General features: G+C 32.9%; 2 protein-coding genes across 3 annotated transcripts in view; one reads left to right on the forward strand and one right to left on the reverse strand.

Annotated features, from left to right (window-relative positions):
* Positions 1 to 210: 210 nt before the first annotated feature.
* Positions 211 to 21,183, reverse strand: part of LOC105329606 (TATA element modulatory factor) — a 29,521-nt gene continuing 8,548 nt past the window's right edge. For both annotated transcript variants that reach the window (XM_011430912.4, XM_011430910.4), the window contains 17 exons: positions 21,104 to 21,168; positions 16,965 to 17,061; positions 16,464 to 16,549; positions 16,007 to 16,068; positions 15,833 to 15,897; positions 15,571 to 15,727; positions 14,763 to 14,855; positions 14,465 to 14,519; positions 14,056 to 14,157; positions 13,182 to 13,374; positions 12,372 to 12,441; positions 12,117 to 12,209; positions 11,524 to 11,634; positions 10,857 to 11,006; positions 2,250 to 2,375; positions 1,985 to 2,095; positions 211 to 1,142 (listed from right to left, as the gene is read on the reverse strand). In XM_011430912.4, the coding sequence (XP_011429214.3) occupies positions 1,119 to 1,142; positions 1,985 to 2,095; positions 2,250 to 2,375; positions 10,857 to 11,006; positions 11,524 to 11,634; positions 12,117 to 12,209; positions 12,372 to 12,441; positions 13,182 to 13,374; positions 14,056 to 14,157; positions 14,465 to 14,519; positions 14,763 to 14,855; positions 15,571 to 15,727; positions 15,833 to 15,897; positions 16,007 to 16,068; positions 16,464 to 16,549; positions 16,965 to 17,061; positions 21,104 to 21,168 (1,660 nt within the window). In that variant the 3' untranslated portion in view covers positions 211 to 1,118. The remainder of the gene's footprint in view (positions 1,143 to 1,984; positions 2,096 to 2,249; positions 2,376 to 10,856; positions 11,007 to 11,523; positions 11,635 to 12,116; positions 12,210 to 12,371; positions 12,442 to 13,181; positions 13,375 to 14,055; positions 14,158 to 14,464; positions 14,520 to 14,762; positions 14,856 to 15,570; positions 15,728 to 15,832; positions 15,898 to 16,006; positions 16,069 to 16,463; positions 16,550 to 16,964; positions 17,062 to 21,103; positions 21,169 to 21,183) is intronic.
* Positions 5,198 to 9,532, forward strand: LOC117684278 (uncharacterized). Its single transcript, XM_034455681.2, has 2 exons — positions 5,198 to 5,347; positions 6,650 to 9,532. Exons 1-2 carry the CDS (start codon positions 5,322 to 5,324, stop codon positions 8,685 to 8,687), a joined length of 2,064 nt encoding a protein of 687 aa, XP_034311572.2. The 5' UTR covers positions 5,198 to 5,321; the 3' UTR covers positions 8,688 to 9,532.

The raw sequence follows: 21,183 nt of genomic DNA on the forward strand, positions 1-21,183 counted from the left end.
CTTCTACAAACCTAAATTATACAGTCTCAAAACTATAAACTTTTATAAGGTGCATGTTAAAATCAAATAAAACATACGTAACTTTAAATTGAATTTCTAAAAAATTATAATGTATGTAATATAAAGTAATTATAATGCGACTTGTTGGAAAAAAAATTAACTACCGTAGGTAAGTCTTTTCTATAAAGAGGAAAAAAACCATGACACTCATTAAAGTACTGAATAGCAAATCAGGTTTTATTTCACATACAGTCATACATTAACTTAACAAGTGACAGTGCATGTATATGGCATGTCAAAATAAAAAATAGCTACTGTAGTTCATTAATAAATAAATACATCAGGAATAATATATTAGATCCAATGTACCACTGCATAATACAGTTGTTTTGTTATGTAACAGAAATCAACTATATTTAAAAACCTTATAAATGCAAAAGGAAATGTTAACTACATGTATGCTTACCATGATGCTGTGAACCTTAGAGAAAAACCACTGGATAATTCACAGACCAGGTAAGAAAAATGAAAATCTTCTAGATGAAATACCGATCTAACTGATAAACCTTACACATACATTGGATTAACCATCAGAGACATACATTTGTACATCATACATTTACAATGTACCGGTACACAGATTTATACATAGCTTATTAATGACTGTACACCCCACTGTCGCCTCTCACCACTGAAAGCCCCAGGTATCACTCATCCCCACCCATACACAAATCACGACAAATGAATTGATAAATACTTGTATTTCATTACAAGCCATATCCGTATGGCTTATTTGTATAATGCAACTTGTTAATTTTTAAAAGAATTGATTTTTCTTAAAGAAAACATGACAGAGAACATTGTAAAAGATAAGCACTGATCATGCAAGAACCCAGTACCAAAGATTAAATCTAGGTACTTTTATACAGAAAATTAAGTTATGTACACTCATCAAATCAATTACATATTCCTGGGAAGTTTATAACAGAATCAAAATCAAAACTACTCCTTTCTTATGAAACCAAACATCTTGTCATTGGAGTCTAGGAACCTACCAATGGGATATGGAGTGTTTTTATCACAGGATTGCATTATGTCTCACGATGTCTCTATCCTCACTACTTGGCAAGAAGGTGATCAATCTGAAAGAAAAAAAAAACCAAGAGCTTATTCAAGGTTCCCCTAAAATCGAAAGAGATGTTACCCAATTACATACTGGTAATATGTATTTTTGTTATATTTAGTGAAATATTTTCACTCCTCAACCTCTAGTGTTTGGCACTTTTTGTTTGCCTGTAACTCAATAATCAATGTTGCCGTCAACCCCAGTCAACATTTTTATTCTGCTACCTCCCCTTGCATTGACCAAATAAAGGTAACTAAATAAACCAAATCTAGGGGAATTTTGTAAATGATGGAGTAGGAGAAAGACGCATAGAGTTGAACTCTGAGGTCATGGGACGAGTAAATTTAGTTTTTTTAAGTTGTAGTGTGCTTCTGTGCTATAAATTAAGGTACAGTGTACTATCAATTTTGTATCCCAAGGATTGATTATTTTCAAATGCATCCTTTTTGCTTTGTTTACGTGACAGCGCCAGATATTAACTTCAGATATGCACCAAAATATGCTGAAATTTGCCAATTTGAAGCATTACATGTAGTAATTACTAATACATGTACATCCTTTAAAATTCATTTTTCAAATATTGGCATGTATGTATGATGTTGCTATGTTGCAGGATAAAGAAAATACAAATAAATTTTCTTGAAATATAAACAATATTTGGGCTCTAATACATGAAGAGGGCTCAGGAAGCCTCCCCCTCTGTTAAGTTTTTTTTACCCTCGTCAAAATATAGCTTATATTTCAAGACAGTAACCATGTATTTTACAAGTAAATGTATAATGATTACCTGTAACTTGTCCAACTTGTAATCATATTACCTGTAACTTGTACATTGCATCCTACGATCAATCAAATTACCTGTAACTTGTACATTTCCTTAACATCCTGGAGGTCGAGTCGTAGTTCGTCAGCTTCTTCCACTTTTTCTCCGTACATTTGTAACAGAGCATCATATCTTTGGTTCAGCTCCTGTAAAACAAACAAGTATGATTATATCAAGTGCCATAAGCAAATACGATTTAAGTAAATACTGTAAATAAAGGTGTTTTAAAAACTTCTGTTGATCTGAAAATTTTGTGACCTAAGTGAGTCAATTAAAAAAGAAATCATGAAATTGGTTTACCTCATATTGTTTCTTAAGTAGTGGTAACTCTTCAATTTTTTCCATAATTTCTTCATTTTGATTGGTTAGATTGACAAGTTCTCGTGCCATGGACTCCCGAGTTCTCTCCAGCTGTTGGATATCACTCTAAATGAAATAAAGATAAATCCAATCAATTCAAATAATATACTTGTCAAACACCTAATGGTATTGCAAATGAAATTTCAAAAATTTAAGATGGCCCAGTGGGTGGTCAGCAAATTACCCATCAAATCTACATTAAAATTCTATGTAATTATGATATTTTGGTCATAATGCATACAGGTAAATTAAAAAAAAAAACCCAACAAATATTCTAGTCTTAAAATTTGAATACTTTTTTATATCTTTATACAGTGCTCTCCTTCTAAAGGAGATAAATAAAAAGTTTAAGAATGGCCCCTTAAATCTTAAGTTTATAAATATCACGTCTATGGAAAAAAAATTGCCTATAATCACCAAATATTGAAGTCATCAAACATTTTTCCAGGTATACAATATAGCTGAAATAATTTCTGCATGCTTCCTTTTTTAGTTGACAATAAAATAATTGAACAAGAGGCCCACAGGCCTTGATGGTCACCTGAGTACCATAGCACTTAGATTGGTCACAGTCCTGTAGTCCGAAGGTCAATTAGTGTTAAGGCCCACTAGTTTGAAGGTTCATTAGTCCAAAGGCCCAGTAGTTTGAAGGTTCATTAGTCCAAAGGTTCATAAGTTCAAATGCATTACATGTAATTAGTGTGAGAAATCGTCTTACAATTAATTCCATTCAGCAATTTTCACGTAAGAATTCATCATAAGCAAATTAAATGCAAAAAAGTAGTAAGAATGATTTGAATTTAACCAGTTATTATTAAATTAATTTGTTTTTTAATACCAAAAATGTATGTTTAAGCTTTGGAATTAATTTACTGCAAATTAAGTAAGTGTATACGAGTATCATTTCTCCAAGACTCTTAAAGTACATGAAGTACTAAATTTTATAACCCCTTTTAAACTCTGTATTATCTAACTTAAAATAAAAAAGCTTGCACACTACTTCTAAAATACAAAGTGTATTTTCCCCTTCAAAATATTTGTACATTTTCTATTCGTTTGGTTTTCAGACTCTTTAAATTTTATTTATTCATTTTTTCAACTTGAGTTAATCTAGATTCTTTAGAATTCATTTTGTTTCAATGCTATATAGATTAAGCTCTGTCTGTTCGTTCCTCTGTATGTCATTTTGTTTGGGCAATTTCTGGTTATCATAAATTTTACAGTGCAAATTTAAATAAAAAATTTACATACCATAATTTTTATTTTTATGCAGCTGATAAAGCACTAAACACCCTACTCCCTTCTTTTGCCGGAGATGAATAAATATTCAAACCAAGTGGGGGACACAAACTCATTGAATAAGCGCTTTAGGTTTTGTTTCAAAACGATTTTGCATCTTAATAGGTACTCTTTATATGGCGTGTTAAAGGTTCCATTATTAAACTTTTCTTGTTACAGTAAAACTTGTTTAGTGCGAACACGGATATAGCGAAATTCTTGGATAAAGCGAAGTTTTTATGAGTCCTCGGTAAAATTCTGAAGTATCTTTGCAAAATTTTATGGTTAAAACAAATTCAGATGTAACGAGTTTACAGATAAAGAAAATTGATTTTGAGTCCCGTAGAGGTGAATAATAATGAAATTTAACATTTTAAAAAAATTTCTTTACAGTTTAAAAAAGTTGGAACTACCATTTAACATTATAGTTTAAATGAATTTATTTTCATATAAATTTTTCAATTTACAATCCGATTATTAAAGGTATAAAAGTAACCTATTTCCATTTTAACGCCTCAATTAGCAAAAATTATAGTTTGGCGAAAGAAAACATGTATATAGTAAATTTGCTATAGTTATCATTACGAATTTGTTATATTAATATAACGAAGTACGGATATAACGAAGTACATCCATTGATCCCTAGGACTTCACTATAATAAAGTTTTACTGTATTTTTATTCAAAAGCTCTGCTTTTCCTATTCTTAAACATACATTATTTATTTGATAAGACATGATTTCTATTAGATAAGATGATGTTTTTATGCAAAAAAATATTCATACTCAATAAATTATCATTTTAATTTTAAAAGATATTATTTCTAATTGAAAAACTCCACTTCGAAAACATATTATTCCTATTTTGGAAATGACGTTCATTGGCAACAAAACTACAATTTAAGAGGCAGAAATATGAATACCAGAAAAAAGTTATTATACACACAGGTATACAAAAATTATATAAACGATCTATTTAAAGATAACAATTCATATTACAAAACTCTCTTTTCACAGTATTTTGAGGCTATACCTCCAATACCTTGTTAAGGTTAAAAATGATTAAGGTAATCAAACCTGAGCCGTTTAGTTATTTTTACCTTCACATCATTTACTACATCAAGGGTTGGACAATGAATCTTTGAACTAGCAGGCCTTTTGACTAATTAACTTACAAAGTACGTGGCCTTTGGACTAATGAAACTTCGGACTAGTTGACTTCGATTTAATGAACCTTCGGGCTACTGGGCAGACCCCCTTAGGGTCGACATGTCAGTCTAACATTTGCATTTTAAACTTCATTTTAAAGTCTAAACCCTAATCTGAGACACTCCTCTGACTGTTACTGACTTCTTACAGAATGAATTTTGGAAGAGAACTATGCTAAAAAATGTGCATATATGTTAATTTTCTTTGCTGTAGGAACATGTATTTAATATAAAGTACAAAATCTCTAGACCAGTTGAACAAAACACATAATCATGATAAAATGCAACAAATTACACAATTATTCATTTCTATCAATATCATTTGCATAGTGCATACGACCAATACTGATTAGGTAATCGATTAAACCAAAGTTCTGCAACATTGATTTTTAAGATCAGGAGTTTTAAAATGCAATAGAATCCATTTAAAAATCTGATAGAATACACCTGAAATTTTTTAATTAAATCCCTTAGTCTAAAATTAGAACCAGAAATTTTCATAGGTAGACTTAAAAAATACCTTAATTAATGATGGCTTTTTTTCCTTCGACAAAGTAAGTTTTGCTACCAAAAATTGTGCATGTATGTTACCTGTATGCTCTTAAAATGATCAATTATTAGTATCTGCTTTATATGCTTATTTCATTCTAATCACAGAAACAGGCTATAGTAATACAAAATATTTTTAATAGTTGTTCTGTTGCCGCAAAAATAATCATAATAGATGCCATCATGTTGGTACATGTATATATAAAATTATCAACTATAGGTCTACAAGATCAAGGACTTAAATTCTATCAAAATATTTCTAATAAAATTTCAAATTACCTGTACATCTCTTTTTACTCCTAGATGATCTTAAACATTAAAATTTGGTTTAAATGTTATTTGAAATAAGATTAATATAAAACCGATATAGTCTTTTGATTGATTTTATAGCAAATCATAGAAAATATGAACATTTATTCTCTATTAAGCCTTAGGATTTGCATTCCTTTCTTAAAGCTAAACATGACATGAAAATTGGCACCAGAACATGGGTACCAGTATATAACACTTCAATTTTATTATACTTGATTGCACACCTGGAATTCATGGTCGTCGCGTACTGTAAACAGGGAAAGTTTTGCCCTTTTTGCTCTTGTGTTTGAAAGTGTAGAAGGCAAAAATTACATAAAAATAGCCCTGCATGTATACAGTATGACATTGTATTTCTTACATGGACTTATATTTGGCGTTTTTTTTTTTTTAATTCCTTATTTTATATGCATTTGTTTGTAATGTATTGACCTGTATATTTGATGTTTCATTTTACCTGGCTTTGAATAAATGCATAAAATTTGATTATTTAATCGTGGCTAAATAATACAGCAAAGTAAGATGTACATCCCAACAGGTGAGCCCATATAATTAAATACTAGCTGGTACTTTAAACAAGCATTACAATGTCAGCGACATATATACTAATAGGGGTTGTAGGGATAGTGGCAAGGAAAGAGAAACACTGCAGACAATGCATTTACGTGTAATGTTCAGATTTAGTCCTCTTTTTTGTTTCCTTCTTATCTAAAGACCATGGTGTTTAATTTTTAAAACTCCTACTTATTAACTTGTTTAAAAACAAAAAACTGAAGATGTTTTTTGAACCCTTGTGAGTTTTGTTGCTGGGTCTAGATATAAGTAAAGATTTTGAAACAAAATAAATACCGTAATTTAAAAAAATCTAGTTATATGCATCTTTACTATCAGTCTGACAAAATTAATACATGTATTTTGATACACACCCATATATATAATTTGTCATATATTAAATACTTAGTACTTCTTATTTGACTATTTTCTTTGACATGTTGTAGGTCAAAAGAAACTCAGGACATATCGGAGTCATTGTTTAGGGGTCTGTGTCTAATATTTGGGAACACAGAACAGGTGGCCACAAGGAGAAAGAGAAGTGATGGGAAGGAAATGGTGGGAAGAAAAAAACCAGCTGATAAGTTAACTGAAATGATGAGTGGTAGTAGAAGAGAAGGATTCAGACTGGAGGGATCAGATCATGACATGATGTACTGGCGAAACAACCACCGAGTGATCATGGACATGTCTCAGTCTGAGTCTTACAACACAGCCAATACAACCTTGATTCTCTCTGACAGTTCTGAGAGTCCACCAGGATTCACTCTACTTCAGTTACTGACACCAACAACAATCAGAGAAGTCCAATCATCATGTGTCACATTTAATGACAGTCTCTACCAGTATATATCTAGTAACAAATTCAGACAGTTAACCTGTTCAATAATATTTAATAATTCTACTGAACATGGGCCTTGTGGTAGTGGTGTAAGAGCAGGAGCAAAATATGATACTGCCGTGTGTTTTGTTTCTGACTTTTGGCCTCCATCTGCCTCCGCATGGATAGACAGATGTCACTCATGGCCTGATCCTGAAGTTGTTGATGACATTGTAAGAAATGGATGTCACTTTGTAGCAATAGGACAACCACTAGGACTCTATAAAAATGAAGAATGGAGAATTTCTTTTTCGCAGGCAGAATATAAACTTGTGTACTCAATGAATCACTGTCAATTTTGTACTTACGGATTGTTAAAACTTTTCTTGAAAGAAGTTATAAATCCACAATCAGGAGAAGCCAGAAATATTTTGAGTTCGTATCATATAAAGACAGCCATTTTCTGGGCGATTCAACAAAACACACTACCTCACTGGTGTCCCTATAATATCCTGGACGGTTTCTGGGTTTGCTTTAAACTCCTCCTTAAATGGGTGTATGAGGGGATCTTTCCTAACTTTTTCATTCCGCAAAACAACCTGTTTCTGACAAAAATCCATGACTCAGCACAAAACAGATTGTTTCTAAAGTTATATGAATTGTATGAAAAGGGATTTGCCTGTCTGTTGCAGAGCCCTTGTGTTCAATTGGTTCTCACTGGTATCCTTTACAACCCTAGACTTTCTTTTTACACCTATAAAATCATAATAGGGTCTGAAGTTGTTTACGATAATATGCTTTTTGTGGACAAAAATAAAATTCTATCACGATACACAACAAATCTACCAGTAAACTGCTGTTTGAAAGTCTTGCATACATTGCATAGTTCATCCTTAACAGATCTAGACCTAGAAAAGGATGTGGTCAAGTTACAAGATCAATTGACATTTAGCCTTAAAGACTCTGTTTTTCTATTGCATACCGTGTATGCTAACACAGGTGTCAACAAACATGTATATATTGCTGACAAATCATTGTGTCACATGCTGAAATTAGCAGCCAAGTTTGGGTGTATTTCTGACTTGTTGTACATTGCCATGTATTATTATAAAACATTCAGATGCAGAAAAGCTTTATCTGTTATAGAGATGACAAAGTTCAAGTTAGCACAACCTCATCTGATATATAGGGGACGTGTAAACAGAGAGAGGTATACTGAGGCTGAAGAGGAAAAGTCCGGATCTACAAAGATGAGACAGGCTGTAGCAAAGGATATCATGCTTGACAATAGAATCTGTTATATAAATGAACTAATACCAGAACAACAGTCTGCTCAAGAGAAAAAACACCCTGTATTATTTATCCCAGTGTTTGTAATGTTACACTTTCTAGAGTTCTTGTGTTACAGGCCCATTGATACAACACTTTCACAAGCAGTACTCGATGAGCTGAAAGTATTAGTCCACTATAATCATGAGATATATGTTCATGAAGTTCAGAGAGACATCTCCTGGGAGATTCTGGGGATCTGTCAACAGATCACAGGGAACCTCAAGGCTGCTATATTTTCATACGAACAATCACTCAGACAAGATGCATGGCACAATATACAAACTGCTACACAGAGGAGAATACAAGAATGTTGTAATAAAAATGGTTCGTAGTATACATCATGTAAATATCTTTTATTGTGCATACTAAAGTGAAATTGTTAAAGGGGCATGGTCACGATATTGGTCAAAAATTATTTTTTCTATTTTAATGTTTACAATGCTTCAGTAAGGCATTTTTAATAGGCAACCAAAATTTGAGTGTCATTTGATGAGTCATAAGCAAGTTACAGAGCTTACAATTCATTGCTATGTAAACAAAGCGTTTGTTTACATTTTGAATGTTGAAGTGAAAATTCCAGTTTAAAAACTAAAATGAATGTGTTTATCGCTAGGAACTGTTTATTTATGCTTAAAATGAATAATAAGATATACAAACCAGCTTTGAAAAGATTTTTACTGGTATATTGAACCTATGTAAACAAAAGCAGGGCACGAGCCTTGTTTGACAATGAATTGTAATCCCTGTATCTTGTTTAAAACTCAACGACTGGCACTAAAATTTCATTTGATCATAAGAAATGCATTCCTTAAGTATTACAAATAATAAAAACAGAAAAATAAAATTTGACCAAAATCGTGACCATGCCCCTTTAATAGTCATGCAATGTTTAGAAAAAGATCTATTAGGGAGGCTGGGTGGTCAACAAATTACCCATCAGATCTGTCCTAAACTTTGTAGACAAGATTTTTTTTGCTCTTAACTATTAGTCAGTAAAGAAAATTCAATATATCATAGTTTTAAATTTTGAATATTTTCCTTGTATCGTTATGCAGAGTTCTTCTTCTCAAAAAGATAACATGTACTATATCAGTAGTCTGAAAATGGCAACAACATCTAGCCCTTTTAATATCATGTCACACAAATTTTTTAGTTATGATGTTAAAAATATAATAAACAATATTTAGGAATGCTTTTATTGTTTACCATTATTCAGAAATAAAAAACCCAAATTCAATTTTCTTCATGTTATTTTTCAAAATTTTATTTTAAAGATAACATGTATTTGAGGAGTGTCCAAAAAATTCATTGACAAATGTTTTTTTTTTTTTCTTTTAAGCAGGTTTGTATATACATTTTGTATACCAAAATATTTGTTATAAACTTTCAAATAAAACTAGAGTGGTTTTGAAGGTTTTCCCTAAAGTCAATCTAAAATTTTACTTTATTAAAGGGCTGTGGAAAGTATGCACTGGCCAGTGTAAAATTTCTCCAAACTTTGTAATTGAGGTTTTAGATATATATAAATACAGAATAAAATAATTGTCAGTAGCCCCTTTTACAATTCATTTCGAGGCAATTATCATGATCACATCAATTTTTTTATAAGTCATTAAAACTGACACCTTCTGAATGGATTCGGTTAAGGTACCTCACAACACCTAGACATGTACAGTCAAAGTTTGTTATCTTGAGCTAAATGGGACTGTTTAAAAACTTCAAGATATCAGAGTATTCGAGATATCGAGGGTAAAATACATAAGAAAATAAAAGGTTGGGACTTACAAATCACTTCGACATATCCTTTTGAATTTGAAATATCAGTGTTCGAGATATCGAAGTTCAACTATACTTTTAAGACACTACGTCACAAAGGTGATTTTAATGTTTTGTTAAATTGTTTGAATATTGTCATAGCTAAGTGGTTAAAGTATCGGGCTTTTGAACAGCAGATCATGAGTTCGCTTCCACCTGGCATTTACTGAATTGATTTTTTGAATATATAATTTTTTATCAAATATTGTACATTTTTATACTATTTGACTTTAATATACTTCTTATCCATCATGATCATAATCAATTAATTTTCTGCTGATTTAAGAGTGTATTTCAATGTGTAGTGAGCCACCTTAAATTAAAATTGCTTAAACTTATTAAGATATACACCATTATCAATATTTTATAGCTGCAACGTCTGTCCCATCCTAACCTCAGGGATCATGATTTGAACAAATCTGAATCTATACTACCTAAGAATGCTTCCAGCATGGCCCTTCATGTTATTAAAATTGAATCCCCTTCACCTTGAGATGTTTTGTGCCAAGTTAAATTGAAATTAGCTTAGTGGTTCTAGAGAAGAAGAAAAAATGTGAAAAGTTAACAGACAGACGGATGGACAGACAGACAGATGGACAAAAAAGTAATCAGAAAAAGCTCACTTGAGAACTAAAGAGAGACAAGTACAAACACAATACCATAAATACAATACATGGTTCCCTTACCCGCAGCTGGAAGATTTCACCATCCCTTTGCTTGAGCTGTGACTGAAGACTGTCAATCAAGTTTGTAGCTCCGCCCCCTTGTCGGACACTCTCATATAGTGTAGATCTACTGGATACTGGAGACATTACAAAACTCTTCTCCAAGTCATCCTTCAAATACAAAGCACATTGTCATTGGCCTCTCAATGAGAGAAATGTAAATTACAGCTTTTCAGTTGGATGTCAGCAGTACTAATGCTGTATTGTTGAATATTCTGAACTACATTTTTCATACAAAATATACCGGTACAAGAAGAAGGTGTAAATAGCCACCTAAGACACAGCATATTAATCAATCAGAACTTGTCCTACAAGCCACATAGGAAATAAAGTGACATATCATTTATAAGAAAAATCTTTTTTGCAGAAGCAAATTCTCTTTTCAGAATTCAGACAGCCATTCTCCTTTTAAACAAATCATATGAATAACTAGTAACATACTACTGGTAAGTGATGATTGACATACGAAGATACATAAATGCTACCATACTACCAGAATGAACAATATTCTTTGAATTTGAAAACAATGAAATTTACCAAGTTACCACTACTGAAAAACAATTAATATTGATGAAAGAAGGCACAAACATTGTTTAGTTGAATGGTAAGATGCTTAAAAAATCATTACCTGTGAGAATGAAATAGACATGGGCCCTGGATCCCCAGCCACACTCTCTGACCTTGACACAGATTGGGGTGACACAGATCCCCTGGACTGGGGGCGCTGAAGGTCCCTCTCCTACAACAAGGAGGGGTTACAGTTAACCCATGGATACAACAGGCAAATCATGTTAACAGACAGAAAAATGTATTATACACAATACCCAGAGCAAGCCAACTTAAAAAGTAACATATCAAAGTAGAATTTGACATTTTATGTACATAAATCTTAAACTTGACCTTCGCAATCAATTCTTTCAGACTTTTCAATTTTACAGTTATCCTAGATAAATAGTTAAACATATGGTACTCAATGAATTAGCCTCTATCATAATGCCCCAAACACCAACCCACACCCCCATCTCTTCTTCCAAAGTTATTTCTTCCTATAATGCTAACCCAAAATATTGGTAAAATTTGTTCATTTTTAATCATATTCATTAATTATTGCTGGCTTGAGCATTCTTTATGAGAACAAGGCAAAATCAAAGCATCTTTATGAAAACAACAACAGCAATCTACAACAGACATGACTTTCAAAATAGAATAAAATATCCCCACCAGCTGAGCGATCTGTTCGTGGGCCAGTGTCAGCTTCTTCCTCTCCTGATCCACTCGGTTCTTCTCCATGTCCAACTGAGTCTCTAGGAACACCTGTAAACAAATCCCCAGGTAATAATCATCATTGAAAATCTGTACAAAATCATTTCAAGAATGATGTCAGTCATCCATAAACAAATTCTCTTGTCAAATGCAGAATGCATTTCTTACATGCTCTGTTTGTAATCTATCAGAAGCTGTGTGCTGGAGTTTTACCTTTTCTTTTCTGAGATCCGAGATTTCCTGTGACATCTGTTGTTTGATAGCCTCAATCTGAGCTGTTTCACTGAAAAGTAAAATAACAATATCAGACAGTGGATTCATCATTGAAATTATTGTAATTTAGTGTGTACTGTTTCAACTCGGTCTGAATCTTATTACACCCCGAGTATGATGACTGAAGCTGAGTAAAAACCCAGACTGGGGTTACTGTCTGAGTGAATGTAATGTTACCGGTACCCGAATATCTACTAAGAATTTAACGCCTTTAAGAATATAACTACCATTAACTGCACATTTTCAACATGATCAGTGTGCCACTAAACCATCTACAAATCTTGCAGGTCATACATATAGAAAAGAAAGAACATTACTGTGGAATCCTTAAAATTTGTGGTGGTTCAATTTTCATGGGATTCAAGGGTAGCCCTATCCCACGAATTTACATCCTCCATGAAAACAAAGTTTGAAAGGGTTATTTTTTTATTGAAGCTGAAAGTCGAAGCATTCATGAAATTACATCCCCACAAATAACCAAAAAACCTGCAATCCATAAAAATTGGTCCCCTCAAATTTAAATGATTTCACAGTAAGTATCAAATTCTGTCTTCCAATACATGTATTAAACATTAGAAATAATTTGTATACCATGTCTTCTGAACATTTGCAATATTTCAGATTCATAAAAAAGAAAACATCATTACTTAGGAGTATTATCTATAAACTCCTTTGGACCTATGTAGGTTGATTGTGAGATGCTAGACACTTTTCAGGTAGAGGTGAGAATCAGTATTCCGGGCAGCCTACCTGTGTTTGGCATCCTCCAAGACCTGGATTTTGGACTTTAACATCTCAAGCTGGGCAGTGAGTTGAGCTTTGTCCTGACGGAGACGACTGCTCTGAGATTCCAGGGACGCCACTTGAGTCGAGAGCTCCATCACTTTCTCATTGGCTGATCTCTCCTTCTCTGTTACCATAGCCAGATGAGTCTGATTTTCCACTGTCAGAAAATTTGGTTTTTAAGAAATCTTGTGAATATGAATGCAAGTATATTTATGTACAGGTACATTATATTTCACACAAAAAAAATTCATTTGAACTCAAATCAAGAGCACAAGGTTACAAAGGTAGATCACTCAAAGCATTCTTAGATCTTAATTTTCTTGAATTAACTTTCTTATGGATAAAAGGTTTGGACTTCTAAATCACTCAAATATATCAATGGTATTCAAGATGAAAGCTGTAATGACACCCCTTTCCCTCCCCCAATTTATAAAAGGTCCTCCACACACCTGGGAAAAATTCTGCATACAAACATGAACTTCTAAATTACTTAAAGATATGGATTTGTTCGACTTGAAAATGACTGAAAAAAATTAAATTTTTAAGGAAAAAATCAATTTTTTAAATTATACTTAATTCCTGAAAGTAAAATTCCCTGCGGTATTCGAACTCGGGACCTACAAATTAGTAGATTGAACCTACACCCACTGCACCACAGAAATAGACAATAAAATGTGGTATTATAAACTGTTTCAAAATGCGTTCAAATCGCCATGTTGTGATGTACTGTCATAAAAAGTAGAAGTCACAGGGTGTCAATGATCTTTCATTCTACAGTTCAGATTTCTTTCATCATTCAAAACAAAATAAAAGGCAAGATGTTCTCTGAAATACAAACCAAGTCTGTCGGAGAGGTTCTTCTCGACTTTCTCCCAGGATACAGACTGGGCGGCGTACGTAGACTGCAGGTTCTCTATCTGTCTCAACAGGGGACGTGTGGCTGAAACACAGATATCAGGGGGTCAAGGGGGCTTGAGAATTCAATATCAAATTGAAAGGAAATACAGGAATTTTAAAATGCTTATTTGTTTAAAATATCAATGTCCAGTCATTGATTGTATACAATGTTAATGAAAAAAAAATCTAAAATTATATGGCACATTGTAAGACTCAGCTTATGACACCACTAAATATATTTTAGTTGTCATAATTCAACGTTTCATTTCTGGAAGTTTTCAGGTAAGCAATGTTGTTACTACATACTGAATTAAAATGAACAACAGAAAACAACACAATAGGAATCTCACCGGATGTAACATTTTGTGTAAGATCCTGGTTCCTTGCTTCATCCTCTTGTAAATGCTGAAAAAAAATACAAGATAATCTAGATTTATTTACACTCACTTCCACTTAAGAAAAAAAAAATTTAAATTCAATTAAGAATTTACTACAGATAATTTTCATGATTTGTAATTACTCTACTTATTAACTTATGGTACAATGTATTATGCGCTGTCTTTTTAAATCTATAAATCATAAGATGTAACAGAACATAATATCTGGAGCAGGAATAAATTAGAGTCAGGATTAGGGATGATAACATACCCTCTGTAGGTCAGAGATTTCCTGACGAAGCAGATCTTCTCGTCTGTTGTGCTCTTTCTCCATTCTGGATACTGTCAATCTCAGGTCCTCAATCTGTCAAAACAATATCAATGTCTGATCAATACAGTTACTGCATCTGTTTAATTATTATAACAGTAAAATAATAAAGCTCTCAGCATGTGCTGAGGTGTACATGTAAGTGGGATGGCTCTAGTGTATCTTGGTAACAATAAGTCATTTAGATAGTGTCTTTGTTTGTTAGAAGGTACCGGTACATGTATTTTCTATGTCTTAATTTTGACTCAGTAACATACTGTACTTTCCTATATCTTAGTCCTATGAATCTCTGTATATCTGAGTCCTATCTAAATAATAAAGCATCTCTTTTTATCTCATTTTATGTCAACGAGATACACATAGTATATCTATATATCTTATTTCAATATCAATGAGGTAGTATCTCTATACATCCCCACTATGGCAATGACAAAGTACTCCTATATCTTAATTCTGTCATGGATAAGTACGTCTGCACAACCTGTATCTCTTGGGTTGGGTTTTTTAGTCATTGAAAGGGTACATTTCAGTTTGATGTCAATGAAATATTATTTCTGACAATAAGATATTATTTTTGTATATCTGAGTCTTAAGAAAATGAGATAGCATCTCTATATATCTCAGTCCTATGTCAGTGAGAGAGTATCTCTGTGTATCTCCCTCCTATGTCAATAAAATGGTATATTTGTATATTCGAGTCCTAAATAAATGAGATGATTTCTCTGTATATCTAAGCTCCTGTCTTATTTACCTGAGTGATGAGAGATTCCTTCTCCTGCTTGTTACTCTTGCGTTCCTGCTCGAGTTGTGCCTTGAGTTCCTCTCTCACCTGCATCTCGAGACTAAGAGCTGTCTCGGCTGCTTTGCTGTCCTGAGCAGCATTAGAGCGGTGTAACTCCGCTATTTCCCTGTGTACACAACCACAAATGTAAATCTCAGACTTCTTATTGATATTTTTGATGATTTTCATACTATTTGATTCATTTTTATGCTGAATGAAAGTGGATACATACTTATAGGAGTTATCAAGAGCTGTCTGTAGACCCCGAACTCTTTCTTGTGCATCCTCCAAATCACTCTGTTACAAAAAGTAGAACCATATCGATTCAAAATAAAAGAAAATGGCTAAATTTGTGTGGTTTTCTATATACATATATGTAGTGCATGTTTTTAGTTCACATACTGACCTTTAGCTTGGATTTCTCTCTTTCTTGTTTCTGTACAGCTGAATTCAACTGATTGATAGCTTCTGTAAAGGAATTTTTCAAAAATATACTTGAAAATATTCTCAGCAACTTTTTATACCATAAGATTCTTTTGTTGGGCCTATCATATCTAAAAGACTGGACACTGAATTCCTACATGGCTGTAATGTACAGGTAGTCACAAACACAGTAGTATTCAAAGGTAAAAAACGGGCATAGAAAATCTGTGTAAAAATCTAAGTACCTGTAATACTTGTACATGTTTATTAATGTATAAATGCCACAATCAAGGTCTTTTTCTGTAATATGACCCCTACACTCTGTTTTACGTTGGTTATAGAGCAACTGAATCATAGTTTCTAGTCTTACATAAGGTCTTGTTAATACCGGTACTTTATTTCATTCTTTCCTAACTTTAGATTCAGTTAATCAGTTTTACCTGTCTGCTTCTTTTCTAGATCATCCTTGACCTCACACACCTTACGCAGGTGTTCCAACTCTGTCTTCTGCTCCTCCAACTTCTTCCTGTAGAAACATACACAAGAAGTTTAGTCGAAATCTAAATATCACAGCTTTACTAAATACCAGTGCAGTAAATAGAATAGGGATGAGATACACAATAAGGATTATGTTAAGATTATCATATTATTTTCATTATGTCAAATGTTTCATTTTCAATTAAAACTTCACTACCATCATGCATTAAACCTTTACAATATCAGTAGTAAATTGCATGAAGAATTTAATGGTACTCATTTTTTCCCACAGAATTTGCATATAAATAAGGTTTATCAGTCCAAAACTAGCACACATTTCTGTGCGCAATAAATACACATTTTTTTCACTGGGTGGCAGTGTAGCTCCCAGGTCGTCCATCCAAATTTTTTCAGACGAGGAGCTAAGACCTACAGCTAGCACATGGTGACTAAATAAGCCTTACTTTTGTGATGTGATGAGCGAGTCATTTTCCTTCTCCTTTGCTCGGAGTTTCTTGATAATGTTGTTACTCTGTAACTGTTGTTTTGAGAGCTTTTCCCCTGAAATATCAACAAGTAACCTCACACAAAACTCATCCACTGGAATCACTGATTTAATCTACACCAAAATCTGTCTCTCTCACATATCCTGTAAACCAGCTTTTATTTACATGTAAGAAATTTTCACAAGATTTGCGACAGCCTTCATTGCAAATATTTCTTGCCACGAATCAGTCATCAAACATCTCTTTAATATTATTATCTAGAAAATCTACATATAACATCTTAATTTCATGGTTACAGTATCAATAAGATCACAGCAACTATAGTACAGGTACACTGTAGTTCATTTAACATTCTATACCCGGTATCTGCAGAAACAATACTAATACTCTAAATCTACTGATTCATATGTATAAGACTCAGCCATGTTTGCTGACCTTCCTGTAGAAGCTCTGAGATATGCAGAATCATTACTTATATGATAAACTCTGTATCTGCTGATTTATATGTACTGTGGTTTCATTAATTTTCAAGGGCATCAATTTTCGTGGATAAAGTGAAAATCACAGTTTCAAGGATACATAAATTCGTGGCCAATGACCCTATCAATACAAAATGTTAATAAAACATAGGTAATCATAGATTACTAAGCTCACCGAGACGGAGCATCACCCTTGTGAGACATCACCTTCATAAGACCACCTTTATCATTTTATATGAAAATCATACTTTATGATCTTGGATATTCATGAATTCTGTTTTGACAAAATATCGTATATCATCTGATAAATTTTTTTATGATAATCATATGTTCATATGTTAATCAATACAATGATATAAAATTAAATATTGCATCATGTCATATTTCTAATATAATATATATCATATAATAAATAAAATACCGTAATAAACAATAATGAGATTTGATATTGTAACCTATGATATGACATTGTATTGTGTTATACCTTATTGTATTTGATCACATAATACAATATCATAAAATATAATACAATATAGTATCATATTACAATATCATATTACATAATACATCATAACACTGAAACATGATATTATATTGTATGATATAGAATGATATTGTATTGAATGACACTGAAACATATTTGATACATTATATGATATTATATCATATAATACAATATAATTTGATTCCAACATTGTATCTTATCAAATGATACAATATTATGTGATATGGTAAAATATTATAAAATACATTATTATATTATACATATTGCATCATATGACACAATAAAATATATTACAATATCATATAATACAATTTCATGTGATATGATAATATATCATATAAACCAATATCATATCATACAATATCGTATGATACAAATTTTATAATATTACAATATCATATAATACAATATCATGTGATATAATTCTATATTACTGAAACCAATATCATATTATACAATATTGTATGATACAATATTATATAATATACAATATTGTATCATAGGATACAATATAATATTTTGCAATATCTTATGTAATTGTATCATGTGATAAAATAATAAATTAAAAATACAATATAATATTATACAATATTGTATCATAATATACAATACTATACATAACAATATCATGATACAAAATCATATCATAAAATATCAAAAAAATTGATACAATATCATATCGTATCGTATAACTTTTTATAATATAACATATGATATCATATTGTATCATATCAAACAATATTGTTTCATATCATACAATACTTTATCATAGGAATCATGTTATATCATTTATCAACAAACACATCTATCTATCGAGCTGGTTTGAGTGAGGTAGGAGATTTCTTTAGCATCCTTGATAATGGAGATCAGGCTCTGCTTCTGAAGCAACCTCTGCATTTAATTTATAATAAAGTTAAATCAACTATGCAAGCTATCATCTATAAAACATGTGACCTGTTCCAAAAAACTAAACCTCATCCAGCATCCGAAACCTATGGCTCAGATTCAGCATTCAAGCCCATCAGGTGCATTTGTATCATAAGACGCATCATCCATGCAATTTTGGTGAAGTTTGGACCGGTAATAACTAAGATATCATCATCAGAGGGCACTAGCAATTAAAACCTTAACTTCCTCCAGCATCCGCAACCTATGGCTCAGATTCAGCATCCATGCCTGTCAGGTGCATCTGTATCATATGACACACCATCTATTCAAGTTTGGTGAAGTTAGGACCAGTAATAACTAAGATTTATTTTTTAGCATCCTTGATAATGGAGATCAAGCTCTGCATCTGAAGCTACCTCTGCGATTCATTCATATTACAGTTAAATCAACTATGCAAGTTTGAAATAGTACTATCATCTATTAAACATGTGACCTGTTCCTAAAAACTTAACTTTATCCAGCATCCGAAACCAGACTATGCATTCAAGCCTGTCAGGTGCATCAGTATCATAAGACACACCATCCATGGAAGTCTGGTGAAGTAAGGACAAGTAATAACTAAGATATCATCATCAGAGGGCACCTGTTTCAAAAACTTTATCTAACCAGCTCTTAAAACCTTAACCTCCTCCAGCATCCGAAACCTATTGCTCAGATTCAGCATTCAAGCTTGTCAGGTGCATCAGTATCATAAGACGCACCATCCATACAAGTTTGGTGAAGTTAGGATCAGTAGTAACTAAGATATAATCATCAGAGGGCACCTGCAACAAAAACTTAACCAGCTCTAAAAACCTTAACCTCTTCCAGCATCCGAAACCTATAGCTCAGATTCAGCATTCAAGCTTGTCAGGTGCATCAGTATCATAAGACGCACCATCCATACAAGTTTGGTGAAGTTTGGACCAGTAGTAACTAAGATTAATCATCAGAGGGCACCTGCAACAAAAACTTTAACCAGCTCTAAAAACCTTAACCTCTTCCAGCATCTGAAACCTATTGCTCAGATTCAGCATTCAAGCTTGTCAGGTGCATCAGTATCATAAGACGCATCATCCATACAAGTTTGGTGAAGTTAGGACCAGTAGTAACTTAGATATTGCTATCAATGGGCACCCGCAACAAAAACTTTAACCTGCTCCAAAAACCTTAACCTCCTCCAGCATCCGAAACCTATAGCTCAGATTCAGCACTCAAGCCTGTCTGGTGCATCAGTATCATAAGGCACACCATCCATGCAAGTTTGGTGAAGTACAGACCAGCAGTAACTAAGATACTGCTATCAAAGGGCACCTGCAACAAAAACTTTAACCTGGTCCAACAACCTTAACCTCCTCCAGCATCTGAAATTTAGGACCCAGATTCAGCATCCAAGTCTTTCAAGTCCATAAGTAGGTCCAGATGCATCATCCATGCAAGTTTGGTGAAGATAGGACAAGTAATAGCTTAGATACAGGACCTGCAACAAAAACTTTAACCAGGTCCGGACGCCGACGCCGACGCCGACGCCACCGCCGACGCCGAGGGTATAGCATAAGCTCTCCTTGACTTCGTCTCGGTGAGCTAAAAATGCACTTCAATGAATATTTAATTTCGTGGATCAACTAAACAACGAAATCCACGAAAATTGGTATTCAACGAAAATTGATGAAACCACAGTATAAGACACAGCCATGTTTGCTGACCTTCCTGTAGAAGCATTACTTATACCATAAACTCTATGTCTACTGATTTATATGTATAAGACACAGCCATGTTTGCTGACCTTCCTGTAGAAGCATTACTTATACGATAAACTCTATGTTTACTGATTTATATGTATAAGACTCAGCCATGTTTGCTGACCTTCCTGTAGAAGCATTACTTATACCATAAACTCTATGTCTACTGATTTATATGTATAAGACACAGCCACGTTTGCTGACCTTCCTGTAGAAGCATTACTTATACCATAAACTCTATGTCTACTGATTTATATGTATAAGACACAGCCACGTTTGCTGACCTTCCTGTAGAAGCATTACTTATACCATAAACTCTATGTCTACTGATTTATATGTATAAGACACAGCCATGTTTGCTGACCTTCCTGTAGAAGCATTACTTATACCATAAACTCTATGTCTACTGATTTATATGTATAAGACACAGCCATGTTTGCTGACCTTCCTGTAGAAGTTCAGAGATCTGCTGGTCTTTCTCCTGAACCTGCTGAGAATTTTCTTTTGTTCTGAAAGACACACAC

This window comes from Magallana gigas, chromosome 7, assembly GCF_963853765.1.
Source record: "Magallana gigas chromosome 7, xbMagGiga1.1, whole genome shotgun sequence".
Lineage (NCBI taxonomy): Eukaryota > Metazoa > Mollusca > Bivalvia > Ostreida > Ostreidae > Magallana > Magallana gigas.

Excerpts from the sequence above, each read along its gene's own strand:
- LOC117684278 (XM_034455681.2), top strand. The coding sequence starts at position 5,322 with ATGATGGCTTTTTTTCCTTCGACAAA. Across the intron at positions 5,348-6,649 it reads GCTTTTTTTCCTTCGACAAA|GTCAAAAGAAACTCAGGACA; the intron begins GTAAGTTTTGCT and ends GACATGTTGTAG.